Raw genomic sequence first — 26,092 nt, 5'->3', positions numbered from 1 at the left:
TTCTTAATACACCCTCAATTAATACTGTGATAACAAGCACATTAAATAAGGGTCTTTTAGGAAAATAATGAACTAATTACATTCTAAAAAATGAAACAAGACTATAATTTGAGACAGACGAATAAAGAAAGTAGGACTATCTTTACGGAACGGAGGAAGTATTAGAATTGCAAGATTTATTTGTCCCAGTCATCCCACTTGTCGAGATATATGGACCAAATTTAAAGAGTGTGTGATGGACTCCACATGCTCTTTAAATATGATTCATACACCCCAGCAACTGAGAATCCTCGAGTAGCAGAACTGTTTTAATCCCGAGTAATCTCCTATTTTTCAGTTGAAATCTCAAAGTTGTAAATGATAAAGGAAAAGCATGGCATTACACTAAAGTCATCAACCTGTATCTGTTCTTCTATAATATAAGCACAATGCTTTTGTTCCAGGTATGGTAGAAGATATAAATACACCTGTGGTCAGATAGATATGCATGATGAAAAATCTATAAATATTAGGGGCTCATGACAATGTACAATGCCCAAGAACAAGATTACACATTCCCGTGGGCCAAGACTTTCCATAACTGTACAGAACACACAATTGTATTTCCTCCACTTGAATTGAAAAGACAACAAAATTGGATTGTGAATTTTCAGATGGTTAGATTCTCCTGAATGGCAAGGAATGACCCTATTATATTTCCTCCCACATCCGGAAATGTTTCACATCCAGGAAGAGGTCTCACCTTCCCCTTTCGATCAACTTCAACGGGGTACTTCAGCATGTGTCCCCTCAGTTCAGCCACCTCATCAGCTGCAAATTGTTTCCAGTTCATTTCGCCGATTGTTCTCACTCTTCTTACACATTCAATGCTCTCAGGTTGAGTGAAGCAGTCCTCAATAGTTCCCACATGCTCTGCCCAAAGTGACATCCTATAGCCATAGATCTGTGACGCGCATAACCATTACATAACAGCCTATCAGGTTCTTGATGTTTCTCCTTAGCTCAATTGATAACTAGGAAAAGTTCTTAGTGCATAGAAAATTAAAGCGAATCATCAAATTTATTGCCATATTTGTAGATTTCAAGGCACAAATTCTCCAGAACAATCTTGGAAAGCAAGGTAACAGTAGTGTTTCCTTACAAAAAACCTCACCTGTACCCTGCTACCTTAACTGCAACAGAAAACAAAATGTTGAACACTTCTCTGCCTTGGAACCACACGTCTTGATGCTCTCGCAATATTTATGCAGAGATAACTTTTCCAAACCCACAAAAAGAGACGAGAGAAAAGCAAGCTAAGATGGTTTGGATATGAACAAGGTAGATATTTTGAGGCTCTGGTGCAAAAGTTGAGAACTCAATCCCATGTAAAGCTGCAAACTCTCCTATCTATGTGTCATTCTTTAATATTTTCATTAATGTCTGATATATACTCATTTGTAGTATCTTCAGCAGGGGGATCAATAACCAAATGTGATAATATGCTTTATAATTTCTTTACGAAGAAAGAATAATAATAATAAGATGATGACGATGCTGATGATGGTTTCCAAGTTTCCCTATCCTAGGCAATTTCACACATACAATAGCCCAATCACTCCATATGCTACGCTTTGCGGGGAGAGATCTTTTCAGGCCTAAATGAACACATCACTATTTCCAGAGCTGAATGGATCCATTCATAAAAGAGAAAAGATCAACATCATCAACGAATATGATATGATACAATTAAATATTACCTGTCCATGAGGATTGGATTGTTTCCGTGCCCAGGTATGGTGAGGTTGGTAAGCTCCCATTGCAATTTCAGTATCTCTCGTGCCCTCCATGGAACGCTGATTGATGTTTGCAGACCCCAATATTACGTACTCATCATCAACTATCATCCCCTTTGAGTGAACATAAATCATGAATCGTCGGTTTTTTCGACCGAGTGCCTGGAACCACCAAGATATGGCACATTCATATGCATACATTCCACAGAAGAGAATATGGGGAATTAAATAAGAAAAAGAAAGATGGTTCCCAAAGTCAAAAAAAAATTATTCATCTATTGCAGGGGAAGAAAAGCAAAGAAGTTGGGAAAACTAGCTGACTAAGCAAAACTCTTCTGGTCAAAAAGCTGCCTCTAATAATATATCATAGATATTGTAAAGCTGAATGTTTCATACAAAGTACAAAATATTAGAAAAGTCGGACTAGGTAGTTTCCAGTGCTCATCAGAACAGCTTGAGTCAAAACCAAGCACACAAGAAGGGGTAAAAGAAAAGAAAAAAAGGTTTATAGGGAAAAAAGGTACAAGTTAAGCAAATAACTGATTAAGCAAAACTCTTATGATTGGTAACCTGTCTCTACTATATTATAGGCATCATAAAGATTCAGAAAAGTAAAAGATATTAGGAAAAAGTGTCTTTTGGACCAGGAGGATTCCAATGCTCACCAGAACTGGTGCCAAAATCAGCAGACGAACGAAAAGAGAGAGAAAAATATATTTTTGGGAGCAAAGCATGAATACCTGAGGAGTATTTGCAGCTGGAGGACTTCCCACAGATGAAGCATCATATCCATCCACACCCTCACGATTACCAAGACAGAAGAAGTTTAAATAATCTTGTGGCGAGAAAGCACCCTCAAGCCCGACCTCCACTAAAGCCTTGTAAATGGTCTCATACATCATTTGCATAGTTTTGTGCTGCAGAAAGTTGTACAAGTCAATGTTAACAAACCTGATCCAGAGGCAGCCCATTGTCCTGTAAATATAATTTAATGTCTACATGACTCTTCAGTTCTTATGCCTAGAAACCGAGTTAATTAAAAAAATAGGCCAAATGAGATTCAAGTTGGTTGATCACCATTCAACAGAATTCCTAATCTTTGTTGCTAATTGTTGTGCTTCCATTGAAATAACCTATTGGATGACATTAACAGCTGAATCAAGATCATATCATCATCATCCAAGCCTTAATCCCAGGGTTGGCTACACGAGTATATGAGAAAATCAAACGGAATCCAGTACGTGTATCTGTTTCCACCAACTCCTATTGAATCCATATCATTTCTTACTACTTCAAACCATATCTGGTTAGGTCTTTCTCTTTACTTCATACTCTCTCCTATACAAATTCTGCCGATTTTCCTCACCACCGCACATCTATCTCTATGTTGTGTATGCCTATACATCTTAAACGGTTTTCTCGTAACTTATTTTCAATGGATGCTACTTCTAACTTAGATATAATAATCTCATTTTTTATCCTATCCTCCCTCGTGTGGCGGCATTCACATTCATGCTACATGCATTTTGTATATTTTGTTTCCTAATAGCCCAACACTCAGAACCATAAATCATCGAGAATCGTATAACCAACCTATAGAATTTTTCCTTTAACCATAACGGAATCCTTCGGTTACATAAAACTTTGAATGCACTACACTTAATCCCCCCTTTTTTTAATCATATTAACAATATCTTCACTAATGCCTCCACCTTCATGGAAAATCAAGCCAAGATTTTTAAGAACCTTACATTTTGTTATCTCTCCCATCTAATTGAATTGTTTCATCGTTCCCTTGTTTGTTCTTACTAAATTTACATTTTATATATAATATTACACATAAGAACCTCATAGAAATCAAAATGCATTACCAGAAAATAAACATGAATCTCATAAATAAACATAAACTACTGAACGTATATATCATGTTCTAAGTTAATGCAATATGTCAAACCTATTTGTAAAAGAGTCAAAAGCTTTAAGAAAGTTTTCGTGGGAATCATACAGACCCTAAATGTTTTGGTCAGCGGTTGACGTTCTCTTTTCTTAAAACTGCTTTCAAAAACACATATATGCTATTCCCAAGGTATATATATAATCAGCAATCAATCCTGAATAAACATGGTTAGACTGCAAATTTTACTGTTGAAGCCCACCTGCCAAAATAGAATCCTTTGTGTTGCAGCACCAGTTGGAGCACCTTCGGGCCACATTGGGACAACAATATATGCAGCAAATCTCTCATTCGCTCTAATCTTCTCAGCTATTTTAAGAGCGATTTCCATTGGAATCAAATTATTAGCACCTGCACAAGAGCATCATGATAATACTCGATGATTTAGCAGACTGAAATTATTCAAGTATGGAAAACACCTTTCTAAGTCATACCCTCTCCAATCCTGAAGATAATGGGAAAAAACGCGCAAACACACACACACTGATAGAGTCGCGCCCATACACGCTCAGCACCCAAGGCCCAACCGACACCCACCCATATGGGCCGGCTGTAACCACTCCGGCAGGCGCACCCCCGTTGGTCGAGCACCATGGCCGGCCACTCCGCAGGCACGGTCCCAAGTTGAAGGCACAACAGGATCATGCTTCGATACCATTGATAGAGTCGCGCCCATACATGCTCAGCACCCAAGGCCCAACCGACACCCACCCATATGGGCCGGCTGTACCCAAGGCCTCCCAGCCCATACTAGAAAACCTTGGGTACTAAGGGAGGCCCATACCTCCCCCTATAAACAACATCTTAGCTCCCACATCTTTCGATGTGGGACAATCCTATCACACACACACATGCATGCGCATTCTATTATGCCCTTCTATGCTGCACAAGTTGCAAAGCTCAATCTTGAGCCCCAAAGTTAATAAAAGTAACAAAACAACACACTTTTACAGTAAGATAGAAAAAATTCTTATGGATAAGTATAATAATTATCAACTTGACATATTTATGGGGAAAATAAAATTGTTTACCTAAGTCTTTATAAGAACTCCAATTGTATGAGGACCCAATGAAATACTGGTTCTCAATGTAAATGAAGTGCTGGGCAGCGCGAATGGCTTTCACATATGCTGTATGTATGCTCATGTCTATCAGTACATTCTTCCCACAAACAAGGTTCTGTTTACAGCACAGCAACAATTGACATCCACAAGCAAAAACAAAGAGAAAGAGGCCAAAAAAGAGAAAAGACAAACCAATAGCTAAACTTTTTTGTACCTTATATGTTGCTTCTCTTGGATCCTTTGGGAACCCTTTAACAGAGTTTGAATCAATAGAACGAAAGATCTGCATTTGAGCATACTTCATTAGTAATAATTTATAGCAACCTGTAAGTGGATCAAAAGAAAAACACAAGACATATCTAATATATAATTAACCTTCTATAAGAAAAAGAAAACTTCTTTGTAGTATCTTCGCTAGCAAGGCAAAATCCAAAGAGAATATCTGTTCTAACTGCCAATTACCTGGACATGCCAAGCTTCAGGTTCATTCTCACTGACACAGGGAACATCGGATACACCCAAAATGTCTGGTATTCTTTCTATCCTAAGCAATGAATCATCATATGACATTTTCAGTTTTTTGATCCCTTTAGGTTTTGCAGCTTTCAACCAGCGATCCTGAAAGTTTGTGAGAACATCATAAGCTGCAGGACCATCGATTTTGCAGTGCAAGTCATGCCAAGGTTCTCTAGGACAACCATTGGTGTTACCCTGCTCAAGTAACAAATAAACAAAATATTATTAGTTAGGGTCCTAAGAGAAATAGATCATAAATATTAAAACTTAAAGGCTCAGGTTCTTCAGTTAAATAACTAGCCATGCAATTATCAGTGCTTCCTCAAGGAGCAAAACCAAATTAACATTGCAGTGCATTCCATCAAGAATTTCCAACATTTTAAAACCAAAAAAGCAGACAAGTAAACATATATGATGCATTGTACAACTGACCAATTTTCTAGTAGCTAGCTCACTTTTTCAAGTGATATATATTTTCGTGTACACTGGACAAAGTATGTGTTTTTTACAACATCAAACACAATAATGAAGGAAGAACAGCCAGATCTGTTGAGCAAATCTCAGAGAATAATTCAATTTTGCCATCAAAATATGTTTGTTGTTGTTAATATTAGTTACCTTTCCATTCAACCAATAAGTTAACTCGTTGGTGTAGAGCATTTCACATCATTTATACATATTCTAACACTCCCGCTCACGTGTGGGCTGCACAATCCGATGGCCCAACACGTGCACAACAAACGAGACCCAATTGGGACAATGACAAACACACAAATGCCCACACTTGGGGCAACAACAAATTAAGGTTTTAAATTGCGGAAGCTAAGGTTTGAACCCAAAACCTCTCGAATGGATACCAAGTTAAAATTAGTTACTTTGTCATTCAACCCAAAAGGTTAACTTGTTGAGTTGGAACATTTATTCTAACAACTGTCTTGGACTTTATTATTTGAAGACGTTGCCATTCCCTTTTACTGCTTCAAACTTCTGTGTGTCTGATGTCAGGCCAGTATGGTCTACTTGGCTTCCTTTTATTATCTAACATCCAATGCGAGAGAAAAGTTTGTCTAATCTCGCTCTGTGCTTGTCAATCCAATCCATGACAAAATAACAAGTGTCGACTAGGATTGGACAAAAGAAGAAATCAAATTTTGATAAAGTCTAATATGTTGCATGTAATATGTAAATATTCCAATATTCCCCCCTCCCCCTCCATCAGTGATGGAGAATTCTAACCTAAAATTGTTCTGAACATAAAAGAACAAGTCTAATATTTTATCATTTAAAATACCTGGTAAGTAGGGTTATGATAGTCGTCCTTATGTACTGTTTGCAGCGTCCTTAATATAGGATGCTGTGGAGTATCATACCGTCCATCACATAAATCAAGTCCACCAACAAAAGCTATGATTCTTCGTTGATTATTCCCGGCATCAGCATCAACAATCACAGTTTTCTGATGGTGTGTATAGATAGTTCCAACTTCCTGATAAATAAGAAAATTCAAAATAAAAAAAATTAGGGAAAAGTTCACACACAAAATGGCAAAACCAATATTCAATAAATGCAAAATTTTCTTAACATGCAAAACAATGATAAAAACTTGCAACTCTTGCATAAAATAAAGATTTTTCCGTAAACTGATTTTTGTGGATAAGAAATATAATGTAATAAAACATGAAAAAATTCTTAGAAAGTTTCAGCAAAAATATAGCGAAACGTGATTGGAAGATTTATTTTTGATCTTCTGTAAGACAAGAAAAACAAAACATCTTACTTGATCACATACTCTATCTCTGACTCCATATCACATTTAGCTTCATTGCTCCAATACATACTATTTCTCTTATTAACTATTTAGTAAAGCAAGGGTTTAAAATTAACACAGTTGCAATCATTGTTATATAACCTAACTGCAGCTTATAACTGCATCATTATCTAACAAGAAAAACAATATCTAACTAAATAAAATGAAGGCTTATCCCTATAAATTTTAGTCTGTTAAAAAGATTAATAAAATGTTTTTTAAACATTTATAGCAGTTAACTAGAGCATGCAAGTATCCTGCATGGGGCGTAAGTTCACAACAGCCCATAGCATAGAAGCAACTCTTTCAACATCAACATATCCTGCAGAGAAATTACGACAAGAAAATAGTATAAAGTGCCTCACACCCATTCCAATCACCTCTAAACCTCTCAGCGAATGTTTGGGGGTGAAAATGCCAAAGCAGCAACAATATTTACAAAAAAAGAAGAAGAAGAAAAGAATGTAAAATGCAAGATGAAATTATATTTATACTTCCAACAATGAGAGTAATGAAGATTGTATGGTGTTGGGCATTTTTAGCCAGAGGTACAACTAACCCTTTGCTTGACCCAGCTATGTCGTTTTCCAGCAATACGGGGACAAAGCAGCACTTGAACAGATGAGTGTTTGAAAAAGCGGCGTGTTTCCTCGTCATGGGTTGCCATGATTCCATCCTGCATTAGTTAGTTTAAAAGAGCTTCAATATAATAAATCATCAACAACCCTCTAAAATACTTTAAAAGGCAATAAAAGGAAAAATGACAACGAACAAAAAAAAAAAAAGGAAACCTTACATTCATTAATTAAAGAGAAAGAAAAGAAAGGGCAAAATCTTACTCATAAAAGAAATCTTACATATTGATAATTTCAAAGATATGAATGTTGTCAAGCTCCACTACCACTTCAAGTAAAAATGGAATAATTTCAACACCAAGAATTGTCAGTCACTAACTTCACATTTCTTTTCAATGCATAGTTCCAAAGGACAAGAAGAAAAACATGTGTTCTTCAAATCTTTTGAACTGATTAAATTTTATAAAATAGAAGCAAAAATGATTGTAGATTATAAATGCACACACGTACATCAAACTACAGTCCCTCAAGTGACAACATCCAATTGGAAATGCAATAACAAGATACAGGTAACTTTCTTTACCGTCTTAAGTCCCAAAATGCTCCTTGAAGTAGGGTCATCCCAAACAAGAAGTAGCACTCTTACTCCTTCCTGGGACTTCGACCGCAGTAGATCCCCTAAGGTGCAATCTGTTGCATAACCAGCATCAGCATCCCTAACAAGTCTAACTTTGTGCCACACAGACCACCCTGTAATGTAGATTAAACGCTTGGCCTGGCGAATTGCATCAAAAATATCATGCCAGCACTTCCCATGCACATAAGGCATCCCATGATCGAGTTTCAGATTTGGAAGAAAGCCATCAGGAACATGGGCATCTTGATAAAGAGTCACCATTCCACCTTTTCTAAGAGGGAAATATGTGCCAGGAACTCCAAAATAGTCAGGACCTGCCCCTACTCCTTCATGGTAAATGCTCAAATTCTCCATTGGTATGTACTGAATTGAAAGCCTCAAGACAGCTCCAGGCTTACAGGGCTTTCCACTATTGTTCAGGATAGGGTAAATTCCCTCAATTTTTGACCCTGAATATATCTGTTCAACTGGGATTGCAACTACTCCTATCAACTGCGATCCCACAACATCACTGTCTTTAACAACAAAATGCACTTCAGGAGCATAATGTGCAACAGGAACATGGAAGTGCTGTGTCCAAATAGGATTTTCATCATTGCTAATCACAAAAGTCCTACCAACAACAGCGCCTGCAACTGAAATCGAAACATATGGATCGCTGGTAATCTTGATCACGTGCCCTTCAATTTTGGAGCTCACATTCACTGGCAATTTATTAAACATGTCTCCCAAAGTCTTATGAAACATATCCATGTTTGGAAGATTTTTTGCATCATAAACCCAAATATCTAAATTTCCATGTAACAGCAAGACCTTCAGAGACCCCTTATTATTCTGAAATGGCACAATCTGCGTACTCTGGCTATGTTGTGATCCACTAAAGGAGCCTGAATGGGCATATGCAGAGTGATTGGATGAAGCAGGCCGACCCAAGAAAGGTCCTTCACAATTACTTGAAAATGAGTCATTGGAATACCCATAAAAATTCCTTCCACCATCAAGACTCAGACTAGAACTGTGGTTAACTTGAGGTGAATGCTGCAATTGTGCTGCAGAAGGCGTAGGGGGCGATGCAGGGACGGTGGGTTTATCTCCAGATATATGCACATTACTCAAAAGCTCATCGATAGGTGGATATAAAGTAGACTGTGAATTGGGTGACCCAGATGCTACATAACTCCAACTTTCGTGGCGATAATGACCAGATAGACTATCAACCCTAGCAGGCACTTGCGAATTGCTGTCAGGAGGTGGGTATATGCCAGAGTCTTGTTGATATGGGTGATGGGGCGATCCGTAATGGAAACTGTCATGGTGTTGAAGGGTCGGTGAAGGTACCGTGGCAGGTGGGTATGGATACTGATAGGGAATGGGCCCTGAATGAGGTGGTGATTGATGGTGGTGATACTCTAAAGGGCCTGAATGGGAGCTTGTTGATGGAGATGGTGGACGGTGCTGGTAGTCTAAAGGGCCCGAATGAGAGGCTGTTGGTGGTGGTGGTGCTGATGCGTATGGGGGTGGTGAATAGGGGTAAGCTGGTGGTGAATGATATTGATATAGATATGGGTGGGTTTGGTATGGATCTGCACTGGGGGGTGGGTATCCATGATTTGGAGGAGGTGGGTAAGGATAGTGGTAAGGGTAAGGGTTCGGTTGTCTATATGGATCATAATTATCCATTAATCAACAACAGAGACGGAGAATTTGAGATGAAATTCAAACAAAGATCGATCATAAATACAACCAGTCAACCACCTATCAATTTCATCAGCTTCGATGGAGACATAAAAATAAAATGATCCGGAAGAAACCCAATCCCCCTATAAACAAAGGAAATTTTTTCCAACGATTCTTGTGAACTTTTTTACAAACAGAGCAACTGCAAGAAACAATGTTTATTGGAGGAGCTGGAAAAAAATAAAAAGATACAAGTTACGAGATTGATTCTTCTCTGTTGAAATTCAGGGAGATTACCTTATTGGGTTTCGATGACACGAGAAGATGAACTTTCTTGGAAGCTTCAACGTGGAGGACGAAGACGAAGAAAGCGAGGGAGGTTTTTCGTTTTCCCTGCAAGACTCTGATAACGTACCAGGTGAAATAATCCTTCTTGGTGTTGATGACGTGTTCAACCTATAACCGGCATTTCCCGGTCACAACCACCTTTCGTATCTTTCTTAGAATTGGAGAATATGGGGTTAATATCGGGTAGCCGTTACTTAATTACTACAAGTGGAACGTTCTCATTGGACTAGTATATGCTTAATGACTATAACCAGGCAACCAGCTTAACAATGCTTTTACTTTTAGGAACGGCTACAATTTCTCCTTAAAATTAAGTTAAATAAAAAAAATTACAAATGGCATATTAGGATTTTTTGAGTTAGAATTTAATGTTTAATATATATTATTTGGGATATGTATTTGTATGGTGATAGCCTCTCTGGAGGCCAATCGCATATACTTAGGACAAATTATAAAGACTCGGAAGGTCTTAAATTTGATTCACATTGAAAATAATACCCGTGTGGTCGATTTTAACCCAATTCACCATGTCATAAGATGGAATTTTAGCGAAAAATTGTAATCTCAATAACACATTTTAAACCATAATTTAGAAAGGAATTGAAATAAATTTTATGATAGTCTCATCCCAACCATACCATAACAGGCATTTCGAGGTCGAGTCGAAGTATTTCCCTCTCTCATCTCCCTCTCTCTCTAAAATTCTTTCGCAAACCTCCCCTCAATTACACCGCTTTAAGGAGGATAGGACCCTTCTTCTCCGCCTTCCTCCTCCTCCTCCTCCTCCACCCCTACCTCTACTTATCTATTTTCAACGTGTTTCTTTTAGTTTTGTTGGTTTTATTTTTTTTCAAGATATATTGTTTTTCTCCATTGTCAGGGTGGTTTCCTACACCGATCTGGTGTTTTGGCCCCTCTCTCCAAATCTCGTTATTTGGGAAGCCTTCAATGTGGCTCACCCTAGTGCCATGATTGCTGCTTCAAGACCGCTATCTAATTTCGAAAACGAGTTATATTTCTTTGTTCACGTTATTATTTTGGATATTCTCTTTGTTCTTAATACTGGATTTTCTTGCACTATTTTTGGAGGAGAATCCTCCTATCTGTATTATGTAATTTGAGCTCGGTTATCTTAATATAAGTGTTTTTTATTCTAAAAAAAAAAAAAAAAAACCGGCATTTCGGGGTCACAACTACCTTTCGTATCTTCTACGAATTGGAGAAGTGGGGTGATCACTATCAATGGGTAGACTTTACTTAATTACTACACGTGGAATGTTCTCATTGGACTGTGTAAGCTTAATGACTTCTAAAATTGTCAACACACGGCATCGCAATAATAATGGTTTAGTCCAGTCTCATGTTGGGATTAAGTCTTTAATTAGGTTCCGTTTCTAGAAGAATTATTTTTGTGATTTGGACACGTAATCTACTAATCTTCTCTACATTTCAATTTTCTTTTTTTTTTTTTGAATTCTTATATGTCAATTTTCCATAAAAAGGGATCAATAATTTCATTATTTTTTTTTTGTGAAGACAAAGATTGCATTAAGAGAAAACGATTACATAGCCTGATTGCGATCGCTTGCTAGATCAATGGACTCAATTTCTAACGGACACCCATTCTGCCAAATGGTCCTTCTATTACCATTCCTAGCCATACGGGCCAGAGAGTGAGCCATAGAGTGAGCAATAATTTCATTTAAGCTGTTAAGTAAATCTTACTATATAGGAGTATTAAAGCAAAACGTCCAATGACATTGGCGCTTTAGGCTCCCTTTCCACATATATATAGAGTTTGATATTTCATTTACTTAACGTAAGTGTAAACAAAAGATGAGAACCAGAGTATGTTTGGCTTTATTTGTCACTCTCAAGCACACTCCTATTAAACCATATTTATTACCAAGCTGATATTTTTTTCCTTCTAATCAAGTCCCACAATACTGGAATTCACCACCAGCTTACGGCAATAGGGCTTCTAACTGCATATTTTCCAGACACCCAGACTAGAGATCCAAAGGAAGCATTAGCTATTGTAGTCTTTCTTTCATATCCAACAAAACCCACTTCGTAGCTTAGTTTCTGACCCAACTTTTCAAACTTCAACACCTTTGGCTGTACCCTAACAGCTACTCCATTGGGTTCCTCCAATTGCAGTACATAACTGCTATTTGGGATCCCAACATTCGTCACAGTCCTCGTGTATGTCACACTGATATTGTTTGCCTTGCCTCTGAAGTTCACAGCAAAAGAAGGGTAATTCAGGTCACCAGGCTGGAGGGCTAAATTTTTTTGACATGTGAAGTTGCTTCTTGAGACTGCAAAAACCTGAGAAGAGTTGTAATTCAGGCTACATAGGTAGTTTAGATAATCGTCGTAGGTAATATCATAGATAAGCCCGGGATCATTAGCAGCTTCGGGATTAACATGGCCGGAGCCAAAGTGGAAAGGTGTTGCAGGTTCATTAGACGCAGCATCGACGATTGGTTTCCTCCTGTTGTCATTAGTGTAAGCAGTAGTCATCAAGGCTGATTTAATTGCCGCGGGCGACCAATCTTTATGGACGGACTTGAGTAGCGCGACTAGGCCGCTTATGTGAGGACATGACATTGAGGTGCCTGAAACAACATTGAACAGAACGCGTCTCTGATCACTATAGATATTGGATGGGCTTGTTTCGGGTGGCCATGCTGCCAAGACGTTCATCCCTGGCGCGGTTATGTCTGGCTTGATCACATCAGGTCCAACCTTATTAGGCCCTCTTGCTGAAAAAGCTGCCATCTTTGGTGCACGGGTGCCATATATTGTCCCATGGAAGACAATGGAAGCTGTTGCATTTTTAGATGATTTTACATGCTCAATTATGGCCTCACCTGTCTGCGGACTTACAGCAGTTGCCGGTAAAACATGTGCATCAGCAAAGAGTTCATTAATCAGTATCATTCCGGCTCCTCCCACGAATTGAACGTGCTCTCCTTGCTCAGTTCTTGTATAGTTACTGTCTCTTTGGCAGACTACAATTTTACCTTTGACAAGGTTTCTATTGAGTGAGCTGCGAATACAATACTCAGCTCCTCTGCCACCAGCAGTCTTTCCATACACTAAAGGCAATTGCTTCGTTGCTTTTCCTGGATAAACAGATGACCCTTCTAAAGTTAGTCCATTTCCAAGCTTGACAGTCGTCGGGAAGCTCCTGTCTAGATAGCTAGCAGCGATTGTAAAGATCCATGGCGCGGTATTGTCAACTGTGGAGAAAGATGGACCAAAATTACCTCCAGAGCATACAACAGAAACCCCCTTTTGGAATGCCCCGAACGAGGCTATCGCGACAACGTCCATGTAATAAGGTACAGGTCCATTTCCAGCTTGCAAAGTGAGTGATATTGATAGTACATCAACACCATCTGCAACACCTTGATCGATTGCGGCTAGTACATCAGAACTAACACAACCTGGCCAGCACACTTTATAAGCAGCAATTCTTACTGCGTTGCCCATGCCAATTGCAGTGCCTTTGGCGAAGCCAAATAAACGAGCATTGTCTACCACATTGCCTGCAGCTATTGAGCCCGTGTGTGTTCCATGCCCGATTGCATCCCGAGGAGATTTGTACTCAATTGTTTCATTGATTCTTCCAACTATTGCTTCATACCCGTGAAAGAAACTCCTTGCACCAACCAACTTCTTATTGCAAGTTGATGGCGAAAACCTTGTCCCGTTCTCACAAACGCCTTTCCATTTAGAGGGCACCGGAGGCATGCCTAAGTCTTTGAAACTGTCGTGTTCCGGCCAAATTCCAGTATCGATGACTCCAACAATTGCATCCGAAGCCAAACTGGGAGTACTCCACAGTCCTTTGCCTAACTGTAGGCCAAGGAACTGAGGCGTGCGGGTGGTGTGGAGGCTTAGCATTTTGTCAGCAGTGGCAAATAGAAAACCATCCATTCTTTTCAAGGATTCAAGTTGCTTGGCCGAAAGCTTTGCTGCGAAACCCGAAAAGGCATTCTCGTAGGTGTAAAGTAGATGTGGTGGTGTTGTTTCTTCCTCTCCCTCTTCCTCAATTGATAAATTATAGACGGAATCCATCAACTCTTCATACCTCTGTTTTGTATTGCCAAAAGAAGGATTTGATGCCATTAACTTTGTCTTGTCCATGTGAACTATGTATGTTTGCTTCTCCACTAGACCAAATGATGTTGCAGCCACCATGGCTAGCAACAGACAGATTAAAGCTCTAAACATCACGGTATCTGTAAAAAAAGAAGAAGACAAGGAACACAATATTAAACATGTTCAGATATGGATAGAAATAGAATTCAGAGTTTTACTTGCCTTACCTCTTTCAAATTCAATCAAAGTAAAGGAAATGTAGAACACACCAACCTGGAGACGTAACTATATAGCCATATAAGCAAAGAAGATGGCTTGACAAGTACTTGGACAGATGGCCATTTACAACAGAAAGACTTTGTGTTTATCTTGACTGGTATAGTTCATGCACCTCAATGAAGTTGAATAGTCAGATCATGACTAGTTTGTAGGAAAATATGGACAGTGTAACCTACAAGATGATCTCTGTGGGCGCTACACAATCTGGTCACAAATCATGAATCAGCTAAGACTATCCTAGTTAGAAAGAAGACAAAGAATTAACAGTCCATTTCTTGACCTTTAAGGGTTTCAATATTAATGAAACACATGTTAGGACCAAATTGCAAGCTGGGATGACAACAGTGGAAGTTTAATCGTGTGGGACAGAACCATGTACTCTATAAGCAGGTCATTATCTCATCTGGTCCCCATTTCAATATCATTCCATATTCATTCTCCCTAATTGAACAAGCACTAGTATGCTGAACATGAGGGATCGTACTTAACACGATAGGGGTGAATTGTGTCCCCAAATTCCAATTGAAATACCCTTTGATAATTTCAAATAATAATCACTAAGTGCAATATGTAGTGAATGCCAATTCACCAAACAATTAAGAATCACAAATATAATATCAAAAACACCAATTTGCGCACCAATTTGATATAGAGAATTTGACTTGGCAAATCGAGTCGGAATGAAACGAAATTTGATATGCAATATCACAACACTGTAATGAACACTATATCCAAAATTCATATCAAAATTCAAACTCTAACTATGGCTGAAATGCACGGACAGATTGGGGGTCTAGAATATTGAGCAATCAAAACACTTGTCCTAATGGTTTAGAGAAACCTCCACTAATGCAATTAACAATCTCAAGCAAGTGATCAACACAAGGGCAGAAAATGTGTTTTAATAAAAGGTCTTCTAGGACCAAAATCAAGTTTGAAAGCTTTAAACACTAGGATAATCAAAACATCAAGTAATCGCACCAACAAGCAAGAAAATCAACACGATGACTTTAGAGTCGTTAGGAGGCCCTTCTCCTATGTGACATCCACTACCTAGGTTCTCCAACTTAGGACTTTCCCAACTCCATTAAGGTGTGGCTTTAAAAGCCCCACAAAACTCCTTACACAAGGGTATTAAAGAACTCGCTCAAACTTCCTAGTACAAAATGCCTTCTCAAAGGACTTTTACAAAGATTTAATAATATGGTTCTCACAAGCTAACTCACGGCTATTTGGTGTGAAACTCTCTTAAATACAATCAACGCAACCTCACAAATATGATAGGATTTGAAGAACAAGAGGCGTTTCGAGATTTTACCAACGATGGAATCCTAAAGATGGTGAGACTTCAACCTTTGCACTAAGCAAATAAATGGCAAAGCTCTTTGAAGTAGGCTTGGGTGAAGCTTAAAATTCAGCAGCAAATAATGGCTTGAAGCTTGAATTAACAGAGACAAAGAATAGCTTGAATGCTTGATGATGAACTTCAAAGGATTCTCTCTTGATTTTTCACAAAGCTTATCCAAATTTTCCAAGTGAGACTGAGGGAGACAAACTCTAAGACAATCTTTCTCTTTCAATCTTGACCATCAGATCAAATGTACTCCTTAATCTTGGCCATCCATCCATCTTCTAATCTCAATCCTTGATGATCTTATCTTCAGTCAACGCTTGGGCTCTCCAATACGCAAATCTAATGACCAAATTAACAAGACTGTTGAAACATCTTTCAGATATGCATCTTGGTATGCTTCAAATCGGTTGATTATTACAACATTTGTTTGGTTTGGGAACTACAGTGGTGAAAAATCACCTGACAGTACTATGTGTTTAGTTCAGCTTGTGTGAATAAGATGACATAAATCAAAAGCTCGGAATTGGAGTCCCCTATCCACTATTTCCGTGATCAAAAGGTGTATTACAATCACGTATATTTGTATTCCGGATTTTACTTTTTATTTGGGACAGATAATTAAAGAAACCATATCTAATGATGTTTAATTAATATTTTAATTAGTGACAACAAAGATAACTTTTTTAAGTATGATTAGACGCATACAACAATAATAGCTACACTTTACACTCCATCACTATACAGCTAACCTCCTCCATGCATTCACATATTGGGTTCATTTTATTTTCATAATTCTAATACATGTTTTTCTTATGTGTACTATATATTTTATTACAATCATAATCATAATTCATTAATTCCATTTGGGTTGGTGACTTTTATTAGATTCCATTGCTGCAATACTTTTTAAGAACTTTATTATCTATCATTTCTTCTTCTTCTTTTTTCTACGCCATAATTACTATTAAATAATCAAGGCATGCAATAGACGAACATATTTAGTAAATATCTTGTTTATAGACTCAAAATTTGAATTTAAACTAGTATTGGAACTTACCTTATTTATGATGTTCGAATATTCCAGTGGTGTATGCACTCAAAGCGTAGACAATATATCGGTCACATTTGCGTTTATTGTCCGTTTGGTGGGTCATTTTCTAGGACGGACCCACTTTCTCAGAAAATCCGCTTTCTCAATCTGTCCGACTAAACGACTTAATTAAGTGGGGGTTACCGCCAAAAAACATAAATTAAATTCCATTTTGGAGCTTGTTTTGAGAGTGTTGCAGTGTTTTGTAACTTTTTATCGTGATTCCCATGTTAAAAAATTGCAACTTTTTTTCCTAATTTATTTTGATGCGAGTCTCACACCTTTTACCTCTAATATTTTATCGACATTTTTTGGACGTGGCTCCCATGCCAAAAATTAAAATGTTATTTGTTATTATATTTTAAAATATTATTTTGTAATTTAAAGATTTAATTATTTTTTCTTTTATTCTCTAAAAGAAATATTTTTAATATTAAATGCTTACATTGTGACATTCTGACATGGCCACATTCAAGATCTTGATGCTTATGTGATTTTCATTCTGTGTTTTTTTATGGAAATCATCAACTTGATGACTATAAAATTTGTGAAATTAAATATTCTGCTACATTGGATCTTACAACACAATATTTTTTTTTTTGCTACAACTATTCAACATTTCAACCAGCATTAATATTTATTTATTTAAATATTTTTCTACAAAAAAATAATAAAATGCACAGGCGTTTCTGCAGTGCACGATAGCACGTGCACCACAAGATGAGGGATCGTTAATATTATTTTTTATTAAATATTAATTCAAAGAAAAGAAAATAAATGCCTAATAAATTTTCGGTATTCCTGCAGAGCCCCTACAACCACTTTCCCCTCCATTTGTTCTTCAAATCCCGCAAATGGCGAAACCTGATCTAACCTCGCCTCTCATATCCTCCCAACCGTCTGATCCACCTCACGTCATTCTCACCGTCCACGAAAGTAATTCCGCTCATCACCGACAGCAACAGTCTCCGAACGGAATCCACCATGGCAATCAAAATCACCACTTTTACAATGAGACTCGTTGTTCCAGTAATCTTCGTAATCCGTTCGAGTTCCTTGGATCGGGCAGGCTGGAAGTCCCTCCACCAACGACGGTGGATCCCTTTCGCAATCACACGCACGCGATTGATGGTGTTTACGAGGTGATTAAAATTGTGGTTTGTTTACCGATAGCTGCGGTGAGGCTGGTGTTGTTCGGGTTGTGTTTAGCGGTGGGGTATATCGCGACGAAGCTGGCGCTTCAAGGGTGGAAGGATAAGGAGAATCCGATGCCAAGATGGCGGTGCAGGCTCATGTGGATCACTCGGATTTCCGCTCGCTGCATTCTCTTCTCTTTCGGGTATGTTTATGGTCGCTTTAATTCATTCTAATTCTCATTCTACTTTCATGCGTGTATAGGCCCGTAGGGTATTGAAATCAATTAATGATAATATTGGCAGGCTTATGTATTTTGAAAAAACTATAAGTGAAAAGAGAGTATATTTTCCATCAGCTTAACCGCAAGAGGTTGACTAATAAATGTTCTTCTATTTTAGTCTTTCTTGTGGGAGTATAATTCGTCTCACAAAACGGGTTTCCATGATTTGTTCATGTCTACCCAAAGACGTTATGGGCTTAGGATGAATGAAAATCTGAGTCAGGTTGCAGTTGTTCTCCCTTTCTTGATGTCTTCTTCATGCCTTTTTATTATAGGGGTGGGGTTGAAAAATGTGAAACCCAACCAAGTTACATAATGGATTAGGGACGCATCTGTGTTATTCTATCAGTATGTCAAATTTGGTTTAGTCTGGCTTCTAACTGTTTCTTTTATTTAACCTGCAGTTACCAATGGATAAGAAGAAAAGGAAAACCTGCTCCTCGGGAGACTGCACCAATAGTTGTTTCTAATCATGTATCATATATTGACCCTATCTTTTATTTTTATGAATTATTCCCCACGATTGTTGCATCCGAGTCCCATGATGCCCTACCGTTTGTTGGAACTATAGTCAGGGCAATGCAGGTAAACTGTTCAGTGTTCACCCTTCAAAATCTAGTTTCATTTTGTCCTAGTTTCTTATGTTCTATTTTAGTTATGGTTTCTCTCTTTTTTCTGATGTTCTCAGGTGATTTATGTTAATAGATTCTATCCTCCATCAAGGAAGCAAGCTGTTAATGAAATAAAGGTAGGGAACATCTTGTATTGCTTGGATTTATAGTTGTTGATGCATTTATATTTTATCATTCTCTTCTCAAGATATATCTTAAGAAAACAAACCAATTTTGAGGCTTCTGTTAAATCTAATTTCTTGTTAAAAAAGAATTGGGATTACAAGTGAGAAATAATGATGAATAATCATTCAAGTTAATAGCTTGAAGATAACATTATAATTTTGTAGACAACTGTGATTGCCATGATTGATGTTCTGTTTGATGAGTTTGGATATCAAATATTGAATTTCCAATTTAACCCTGAAGTGCACGAAACAGCAAAAACAGCTTGACTGGGTTTTCTTTTTTATTGTTGAATTCAGTGGAACTCTTCCTATAGGTAAAGATATGTAGTCTAAGTCATTTCATTATTACCCACTTTGATGCCATTCTTTAGTGCTTGCCAATTTTTGGGATCACATATTAAAGGATTATCTATAGGTTTCTTGGACTTAAGAAACAAAAATTTAAATGATTTATATCAATTATTAGCTATTTGATACAGAAATGTGCTTTCAAGGATCTGAATACAGAGAAAGGCTGCTTGCGATAGATTTCCTAGAGTGCTCCTATTTCCTGAGGGAACAACTTCCAGTGGAAAGGCCCTTTTATCATTCCAGCTTGGTGCATTCATTCCTGGCTACCCAGTCCAACCAGTAATTGTTCGTTACCCCCATGTACACTTTGATCAATCTTGGTATGCCACTTTCTCTAGTCAAAATGTCTTTTTGGGCTCTCTTGCATGTTATTTTATAAGGCTTGCTTGATGTGGTGCGCCATTATACACAGGGGAGACATATCTTTGGCAAAGCTTATGTTTAGAATGTTCACTCAGTTTCACAATTTCATGGAGGTAAACTCTCCTAACTTTCAGTACACTTCTTTTACTCTCGTTATTCTTTAGACTGTGTTTTCATTTAAATTAAAAAATGATGTTTCTTACTCTTAACTGAGCAGGTAGAGTACCTTCCTGTTGTTTTGCCCCTTGAAAATCAAAAAGAAAACGTTTCTCGTTTTTCTGAACGGGTAAGTATGTGGTTGTAACTAATCACTTTCACTGCTTGATTGGACTTGTTTGCTGTTTGTTTGATTCCTTGTACAAGTCTTTCTTTTGTGATGTCTATTTATTACGGATAATGAAAGCGATGATGGGAACTTCTCCAGACTGGTCATGCCATCGCAACAGCTTTAAATGTTGTACAGACATCTTATTCCTTTGGGGACGTATTACTTCGCATGGAAGCATCTTCTTCAAACCAGGTATTGCTATATGCGGTCTATCTTGTGTCTTTATCTCTTTTTTTTAAATCTTTCTGGCCCCTTTACAATCTTCTCGATTCTGTTTCAATTATTTGTTATATTATTAATTTCTGAAAAACTTTCAAAATGAGACACATTTTACCAATGGATAATGATTTTCCTCGGTGATATTGTCTTGATTTCATTCAGAAATACTGAATTTTTTTACCGTATTTACATTGCATCACTGACACTCATAAATTTCGAAGTACGTGGCTTAAGCCCTTGTCTCCTTGTTTTTTAATTGATCTCTTTTTGCAAATGGTTATTGTATTTCTTTTATCTTTTTTTTGGTTTGGTGGCAAAAGAATTGGTTACTAATTTATTATCTCATTTTAATCCCTTTTTAAATATATTTTTAATACTTTGTATTCATGAAAGATATGGTAGAAAAGGGCTCTCTTCATTCTTTTTAACGTAAAGCATGGATTACATGCATGTTCCATGAATCTACCCTGAGAGGATGTAAATAAACATGTATCCTCTTCCATGCTTTTTATCGGAGTATGTGGGGAGGTTTTATGAGAAATTCAAAAGTTTGTAAGAAGAATGATACATTTTTATGAAATTGGAACATTATCAGAGATGTATATGACACCTGGACATATATCCCTTAATCGTTGGAACTTGGAAGTCTAAGCATGTCTGAATAATTTTACGCTAAAAAACTAAAATTTTGAAAAGAAAAAATGAACTAAAAAATTTGCACTTGGTTAGTCCTTATTCTTTTAATGGTTTGGATATATTACTTCTTGCAACTCATAAAGTTGCCGCTTGTTTTCTCTATCTTATTTTATCGTGTTTATTTTTCAGGATAAGCCCGCAAGTTACATGGTTGAAATGGCAAGGGTGGAATCAGTGAGTCTTTACATGTCTTAAATTACTCTGCGGTAATCTAGGGAACTATAAATCTTACTCTGAATAGATATGATTGTCTTGCAACTTTTCATTGGTAGAATCTAATTTCTTTTTTCATCCTCTTCTCCAAAAAAGTTGTTTCAATTTTATCCTTATGTTTTCATGTTTTTCAGCAACGTGCGGGATCCCGCTTCTGACCGTTCGATATATCGAATGGTCAGATCGATGATACCCAATTTAACCCATGTGACCCGATTTTTTCATAGATGACCCATTTCTTCTGCGATTCTTTCCTCCTGTGCAAACCAGTCGTCGATTCTTGAGATATCTTTCAGTCGTCAATTCTTTGCAATTAACTAGTCGTCAATCTTTGCAATTAACCAATCGTCGATCTTTCAGTCACATGCGTTAAAAATCGGGTCACATGGGTTAAATTATGGTTTACATTTTATATTTTAGCTTATTAACATTATCATAGTTTAACTTAGTTTTCTTTAGTTGCCAAAAGAGTAACATCTCAAAGGGTGGGGGTTTTGTGGGTTGGTTAATCGGATCCGATGCCCTATTATAAATGGATTTGGATTCACTTAGGAGTTTAGGTATCCATTAAGTTCAAGGTCCAGGTCCAAGTCTTGCTCCAGCCATTTTTGGTCCGAATTCAACCCATTCTATACTTTTAGGTTCAAAGCTAGTTTTTCACATTCCTCTAGCAATTTGAGCCATCTGGGGTTATTTCTTGTCATTCCTTGGGGGCATTGATAATTGAAGATGCATGCATCGTTTTTTAGAAACAGCTTTTGTTGAGGACATTTCAGATTACAATTTTACTTAGATCATAGTCTAATCAGTCTCTGTCTCTCAATCTCTTTCTTTCTCACACGCACACACATTTAAGCATGCGATTTCCATTGAAGAACTATGGAGTATGGATGTCGCTTCTCTCTCTCTCTCTCTCTCTCTCTCTCTCAAGTTCATACAATTTGATGAAGCTATAGTGATTGATCTTCTTTATTTTTTTTATTCTTTCTCCTTTGGTTTGTTTGGTTTTGCCACTCATTGATTCAATGTATGCCATCCCAACAACTTATGCTATTGGGAGAATCTTATCACAGCACTGGGTCATAAATTCGAATATTGAGTTTCTCCATTGGCCTCTTCCATTTCAAATTAAACGCCCCTTGTAGGATGTCCAATCCCTATGTTTAGGGTTTCAACTAAATATCCCATGTGGGATTCTGAGTCCCAAATCAAATCATCATGAGCTCACAGCAATATTATATTACCTTTTTACTTTTTCTTTTTCATTCTGATTCACTTCTACCATGCAGAAAGTTTACGTGTAAATAATTCAATGTTTCTGTATTTTCTCAGTAATTAACACCAAAGATTCTCGAGGCCATTTTCCCTTCTTTTTACTTGAATAATAATTCATATATATTTTTTACCCAGTTATTCCATATAAGCAGCATGGAGGCTTTGGAGTTTCTGCATAGGTTCCTGTCGATGAATCCAGACAGCAGGTACTTTCTTGGTTATTATTGGTGGTAGAACTAATAGTTAGTTATGTTCTTTACGTGTTCCACTTGATAACTGTTTAGGTTGTAATTTAATTATTGGATGGACTTAGTATCAGGTTGTAAGATAATATGGCTAGTTTATTCTTTTATAGTTTGCTTGAATAAAAGTAACTCCTTTTGTGCAATGAGCACAAGCCTTCCCGATGGAACTGCCCATTGAGGCAGCTTGTTGCTTCACTTTCTAAATATTATTTTAGGTTCTATCAGTTGCGTTAACTGTTACTGCCTCCACCCCTATTCAATTGTTTATCTGATTATGTTGTTCTTTTCACCATTGAACATAATCCCCTTTTTCCACTGTACTTAATTCTGCCAGTGTAGTGTTCTCTTCAACAAGCACAGTTTTTGTATTCGGGTGGCCTTGCCAATGCGTTTGTATACGTTCTTCCCAACTTATTTTCATTTTAATTGATACTTTCATTTGGTCATAAGAAATTTTGTTGGGATGCATTTTTTTAGAAAAAAAATCAGTTGAAAGTATGTAGCTTGGTTGTTGAAAATGGCTTTCAATAATATTGAAGTCTCCTTAATGAAGAATGTCTGTTGCACTAGGACATTATTATATGGGGCAATCCTTCCAGTCATATTCTCTGACTTATTCAGCTATTGGGTTTCTTTGTCTTTTTTGAGGGCATGATAAAATTATGTCTTATTAGCTGTACATGTATTAGGTTCTTCAAACTATAAGCACCTACACCACTTCTGCCTTGTTTATTGCACTCATTACTTTGGTAGTGTGTTGATGATGCTTCTAAGATGCTTTTCCCATCCAAAAACTTTAAATTAAATTATATTTCTCCTTTGTCCTATTTGCAGTGGTTGTGTTGTATATCACAATTTCTTGAAAGCTCTAAGACTGAGGGATTGTACTCTTTCAAAAGAGGTCAGTTACTGCAAAATTGCATTTTTTCTGTACTATTCGGGTGTCTGAAACAGTTTTACCTTACTAGTATTTGTCCCGTCTTTCAGCAAATTGTTACCTTACAAAACTTGTTTCAATAGTGTCAGAAAAGTTCTCTTTTTCGGCATTAAACCTGGTATTCAACCCCCTCACATTGGAGAAGGGTGGTGGGAAGCCAAGCACTGAATGAAATGTTTCTGTTTTTGTACATATAAGGTAGTCTAGAAACCATTAGGTTTATTAGTTTATATGAGCATGGGGAGAATGATAGCTTTCTGTTTTTGATTGTACAAGGAAATAGAACTTGCTAAAAATAGTCTTGCATCAATTCCTTTGGTTCTTTGTTTTTTAAGAAAATTCTGTAAATCTTACTTCCAGTGGACCAATTTAAATTACAGAGAACTCTAGATGAGTTAACAGTTGTGTCTATCATGCCTATCCAACATGTCTGTATTGCTTGTCTGAGAGTGTCGATGGTTTGCAGGTATTTGGGTTCATTAATCTGGAGAAGAATGGATCAATTACATTCAAGCAGGTGAGCTTCTCCTTTTTCTGCTGCATTTGCGTCCATGATTGTGTTCTTGATGATCATTCATCATCATATCCTACATCAACCCATATGTATGTGTGCTTGGCTGCTCAAATTTCATTTATGCATGCACTGTTTTTCTTATTGTGCATTGGTCATTCAACAAAAAGAGAAAAAGTGCATTGGCTAAATGTGGACAGCTGCTACTGTCATAGCTTTGCACTTTTCAGATTTCACATATGAAGTTATAGTCATAAACTCATAATTCTAGGCAAAGATATTGTTAGAAAATTATTTTATGATTCAAATATTTGTGTGGATACTCACTACTGAATAGCTCCTTGTGACCTGGTGTACCTTTCCCAAAGATTGAAATTTAAGCAACCTATACTCGGTTGGCTCATATCTAACTGGAATTTCCAGTTGAATTTCATTTTTCAGTGTGCTATATTTATGATACTGAGCGTGACGTCGTCATATTTGTTGCTGGCAGTTTTTATATGCATCAGGTCATGTTAGGAAGCAGCCATTATTTCGGCAAGCATGTGAACTAGCATTTGCTGAATGTGATGTTGGCAGAAATGAGTGCATTTCAGCGAAAGAAGTAGACACATTTTTCTCTTTTTAATTTTGTTGTCATGTTTAAAATAGTTAGCAGTAATTTTTTTTGACTTTCTTGGTTCTGGTTTCATTTGGATCAGTTGGGAGATTCTCTGCAACTAGCAATACCAAACTTGAACGAGCATGAGGTAACAAATCTCTGCATTCTTTAACTGACCAGAATATGACGTACGATCCAGCTCAAAATATGTTACCAAGGAAAATGTTTGTTCTGATTTTTGAGCCAGACTTCCACCAGTTCATTTCAGCTCGGTCATATAACTAAGTCACCCTTGTTACTTGCAGATACATGAGCTCTTCAAGTTGTTTGATGTGGATGGTGATGAGAGTGTCAGCAGAGATGAATTTAATACTTGCCTAAGAAAGAATCCATTGCTGATAGCATTGTTTTCGGCTTCTTTACTGGCGGGAAACTCATGGAGAACCGGCGATGACTTGCTGGAAGAGATTGTGTGACAGGTTAAAGACTTGTGTACCATGAGTACCTCTCATGATTGGGTTCTTTTATGTGGGGGATTGGGTGGAGAGATCAAGTGGGGTTGAAGGGGGAAGTGTATTTTGAACCTTGCCTTTGTAATACTTTTTCAAGATTGCTTTGGCTATTAATATGGTACTTATTTGATTATCTGAAAAAGAATTTGGCAATAATTTTGAGAATCCATGTATTTCTTGTTACTGCCATTCACATCATTTGGTGAAGGGAATGCTTTCAAGAAAGAACACTGTTTGATAGCCATAATGGAGTGGAGCCTTCTTGCCATGAAAAATTGGAGTTTACAAAGAACATTGTTTGACAGTTGACCACAGTATGGCCGTTGTTAGCTGGCCCAAAACCAAAAGCCCATAAGCAAAATCTCTATGGCCCATTTGCATTTAATGCAGAATATAGTACCCTTTGTCAGATGGCCTAGAGGCCCACATTCCCTAA

The 26,092-nt window shown here is 37.4% G+C and overlaps 3 protein-coding genes across 4 annotated transcripts; 1 reads left to right on the top strand and 2 right to left on the bottom strand.

The window, feature by feature from the left end:
• Positions 1-354: 354 nt before the first annotated feature.
• On the bottom strand, positions 355-10,451 carry LOC119982174 (phospholipase D beta 1-like). The gene is made up of 11 exons (XM_038825408.1): positions 10,303-10,451; positions 8,275-10,207; positions 7,676-7,792; positions 6,601-6,795; positions 5,256-5,504; positions 5,008-5,076; positions 4,761-4,908; positions 3,932-4,080; positions 2,516-2,692; positions 1,740-1,937; positions 355-943 (listed from the first exon to the last, which is right to left on the bottom strand). The coding sequence occupies exons 2-11, from the start codon at positions 10,006-10,008 to the stop codon at positions 650-652; spliced, it is 3,330 nt and encodes a 1,109-aa protein (XP_038681336.1). The 5' UTR covers positions 10,009-10,207; positions 10,303-10,451; the 3' UTR covers positions 355-649.
• A 1,583-nt stretch (positions 10,452-12,034) lies between these two features.
• Positions 12,035-14,887, bottom strand: LOC119981979 (subtilisin-like protease SBT1.1). 2 transcript variants are annotated; one of them, XM_038825118.1, is made up of 2 exons: positions 14,740-14,887; positions 12,035-14,606 (listed from the first exon to the last, which is right to left on the bottom strand). In XM_038825118.1, exon 2 carries the CDS (start codon positions 14,596-14,598, stop codon positions 12,307-12,309), a length of 2,292 nt encoding a protein of 763 aa, XP_038681046.1. In that variant the 5' UTR covers positions 14,599-14,606; positions 14,740-14,887; the 3' UTR covers positions 12,035-12,306. The 2 variants fall into 2 exon arrangements, with proteins under 2 accessions (XP_038681046.1, XP_038681045.1); XM_038825117.1 differs by having other exon boundaries at positions 14,694-14,812.
• Positions 14,888-18,043: 3,156 nt separating this feature from the next.
• Positions 18,044-25,798, top strand: LOC119981984 (lysophospholipid acyltransferase LPEAT2-like). Its single transcript, XM_038825122.1, has 14 exons — positions 18,044-18,528; positions 19,011-19,191; positions 19,295-19,354; positions 19,913-20,076; positions 20,169-20,232; positions 20,337-20,405; positions 20,544-20,639; positions 21,492-21,536; positions 22,986-23,056; positions 23,930-23,996; positions 24,499-24,549; positions 25,037-25,147; positions 25,245-25,292; positions 25,450-25,798. The coding sequence occupies exons 1-14, from the start codon at positions 18,044-18,046 to the stop codon at positions 25,618-25,620; spliced, it is 1,683 nt and encodes a 560-aa protein (XP_038681050.1). The 3' UTR covers positions 25,621-25,798.
• Positions 25,799-26,092: the final 294 nt, after the last annotated feature.

This window comes from Tripterygium wilfordii, chromosome 17, assembly GCF_013401445.1.
Source record: "Tripterygium wilfordii isolate XIE 37 chromosome 17, ASM1340144v1, whole genome shotgun sequence".
NCBI lineage: Eukaryota > Viridiplantae > Streptophyta > Magnoliopsida > Celastrales > Celastraceae > Tripterygium > Tripterygium wilfordii.
Note: the sequence above shows the minus strand (reverse complement) of the source record. Positions and strands in the feature narration are given on the sequence as shown.

Excerpts from the sequence above, each read along its gene's own strand:
- LOC119981984 (XM_038825122.1), top strand. The coding sequence starts at position 18,044 with ATGGCGAAACCTGATCTAACCTCGCCTCTCATATCCTCCCAACCGTCT. Across the intron at positions 18,529-19,010 it reads TGCATTCTCTTCTCTTTCGG|TTACCAATGGATAAGAAGAA; the intron begins GTATGTTTATGG and ends TTTAACCTGCAG. Across the intron at positions 23,057-23,929 it reads TCGATGAATCCAGACAGCAG|TGGTTGTGTTGTATATCACA; the intron begins GTACTTTCTTGG and ends TCCTATTTGCAG.
- LOC119981979 (XM_038825118.1), bottom strand. The coding sequence starts at position 14,598 with ATGTTTAGAGCTTTAATCTGTCTGTTGCTAGCCATGGTGGCTGCAACA.
- LOC119982174 (XM_038825408.1), bottom strand. The coding sequence starts at position 10,008 with ATGGATAATTATGATCCATATAGACAACCGAACCCTTACCCTTACCAC. Across the intron at positions 6,796-7,675 it reads ATAGCTGGGTCAAGCAAAGG|GAAGTTGGAACTATCTATAC; the intron begins GTTAGTTGTACC and ends CTTATTTATCAG. Across the intron at positions 1,938-2,515 it reads CAGCTGCAAATACTCCTCAG|GCACTCGGTCGAAAAAACCG; the intron begins GTATTCATGCTT and ends TGGTGGTTCCAG.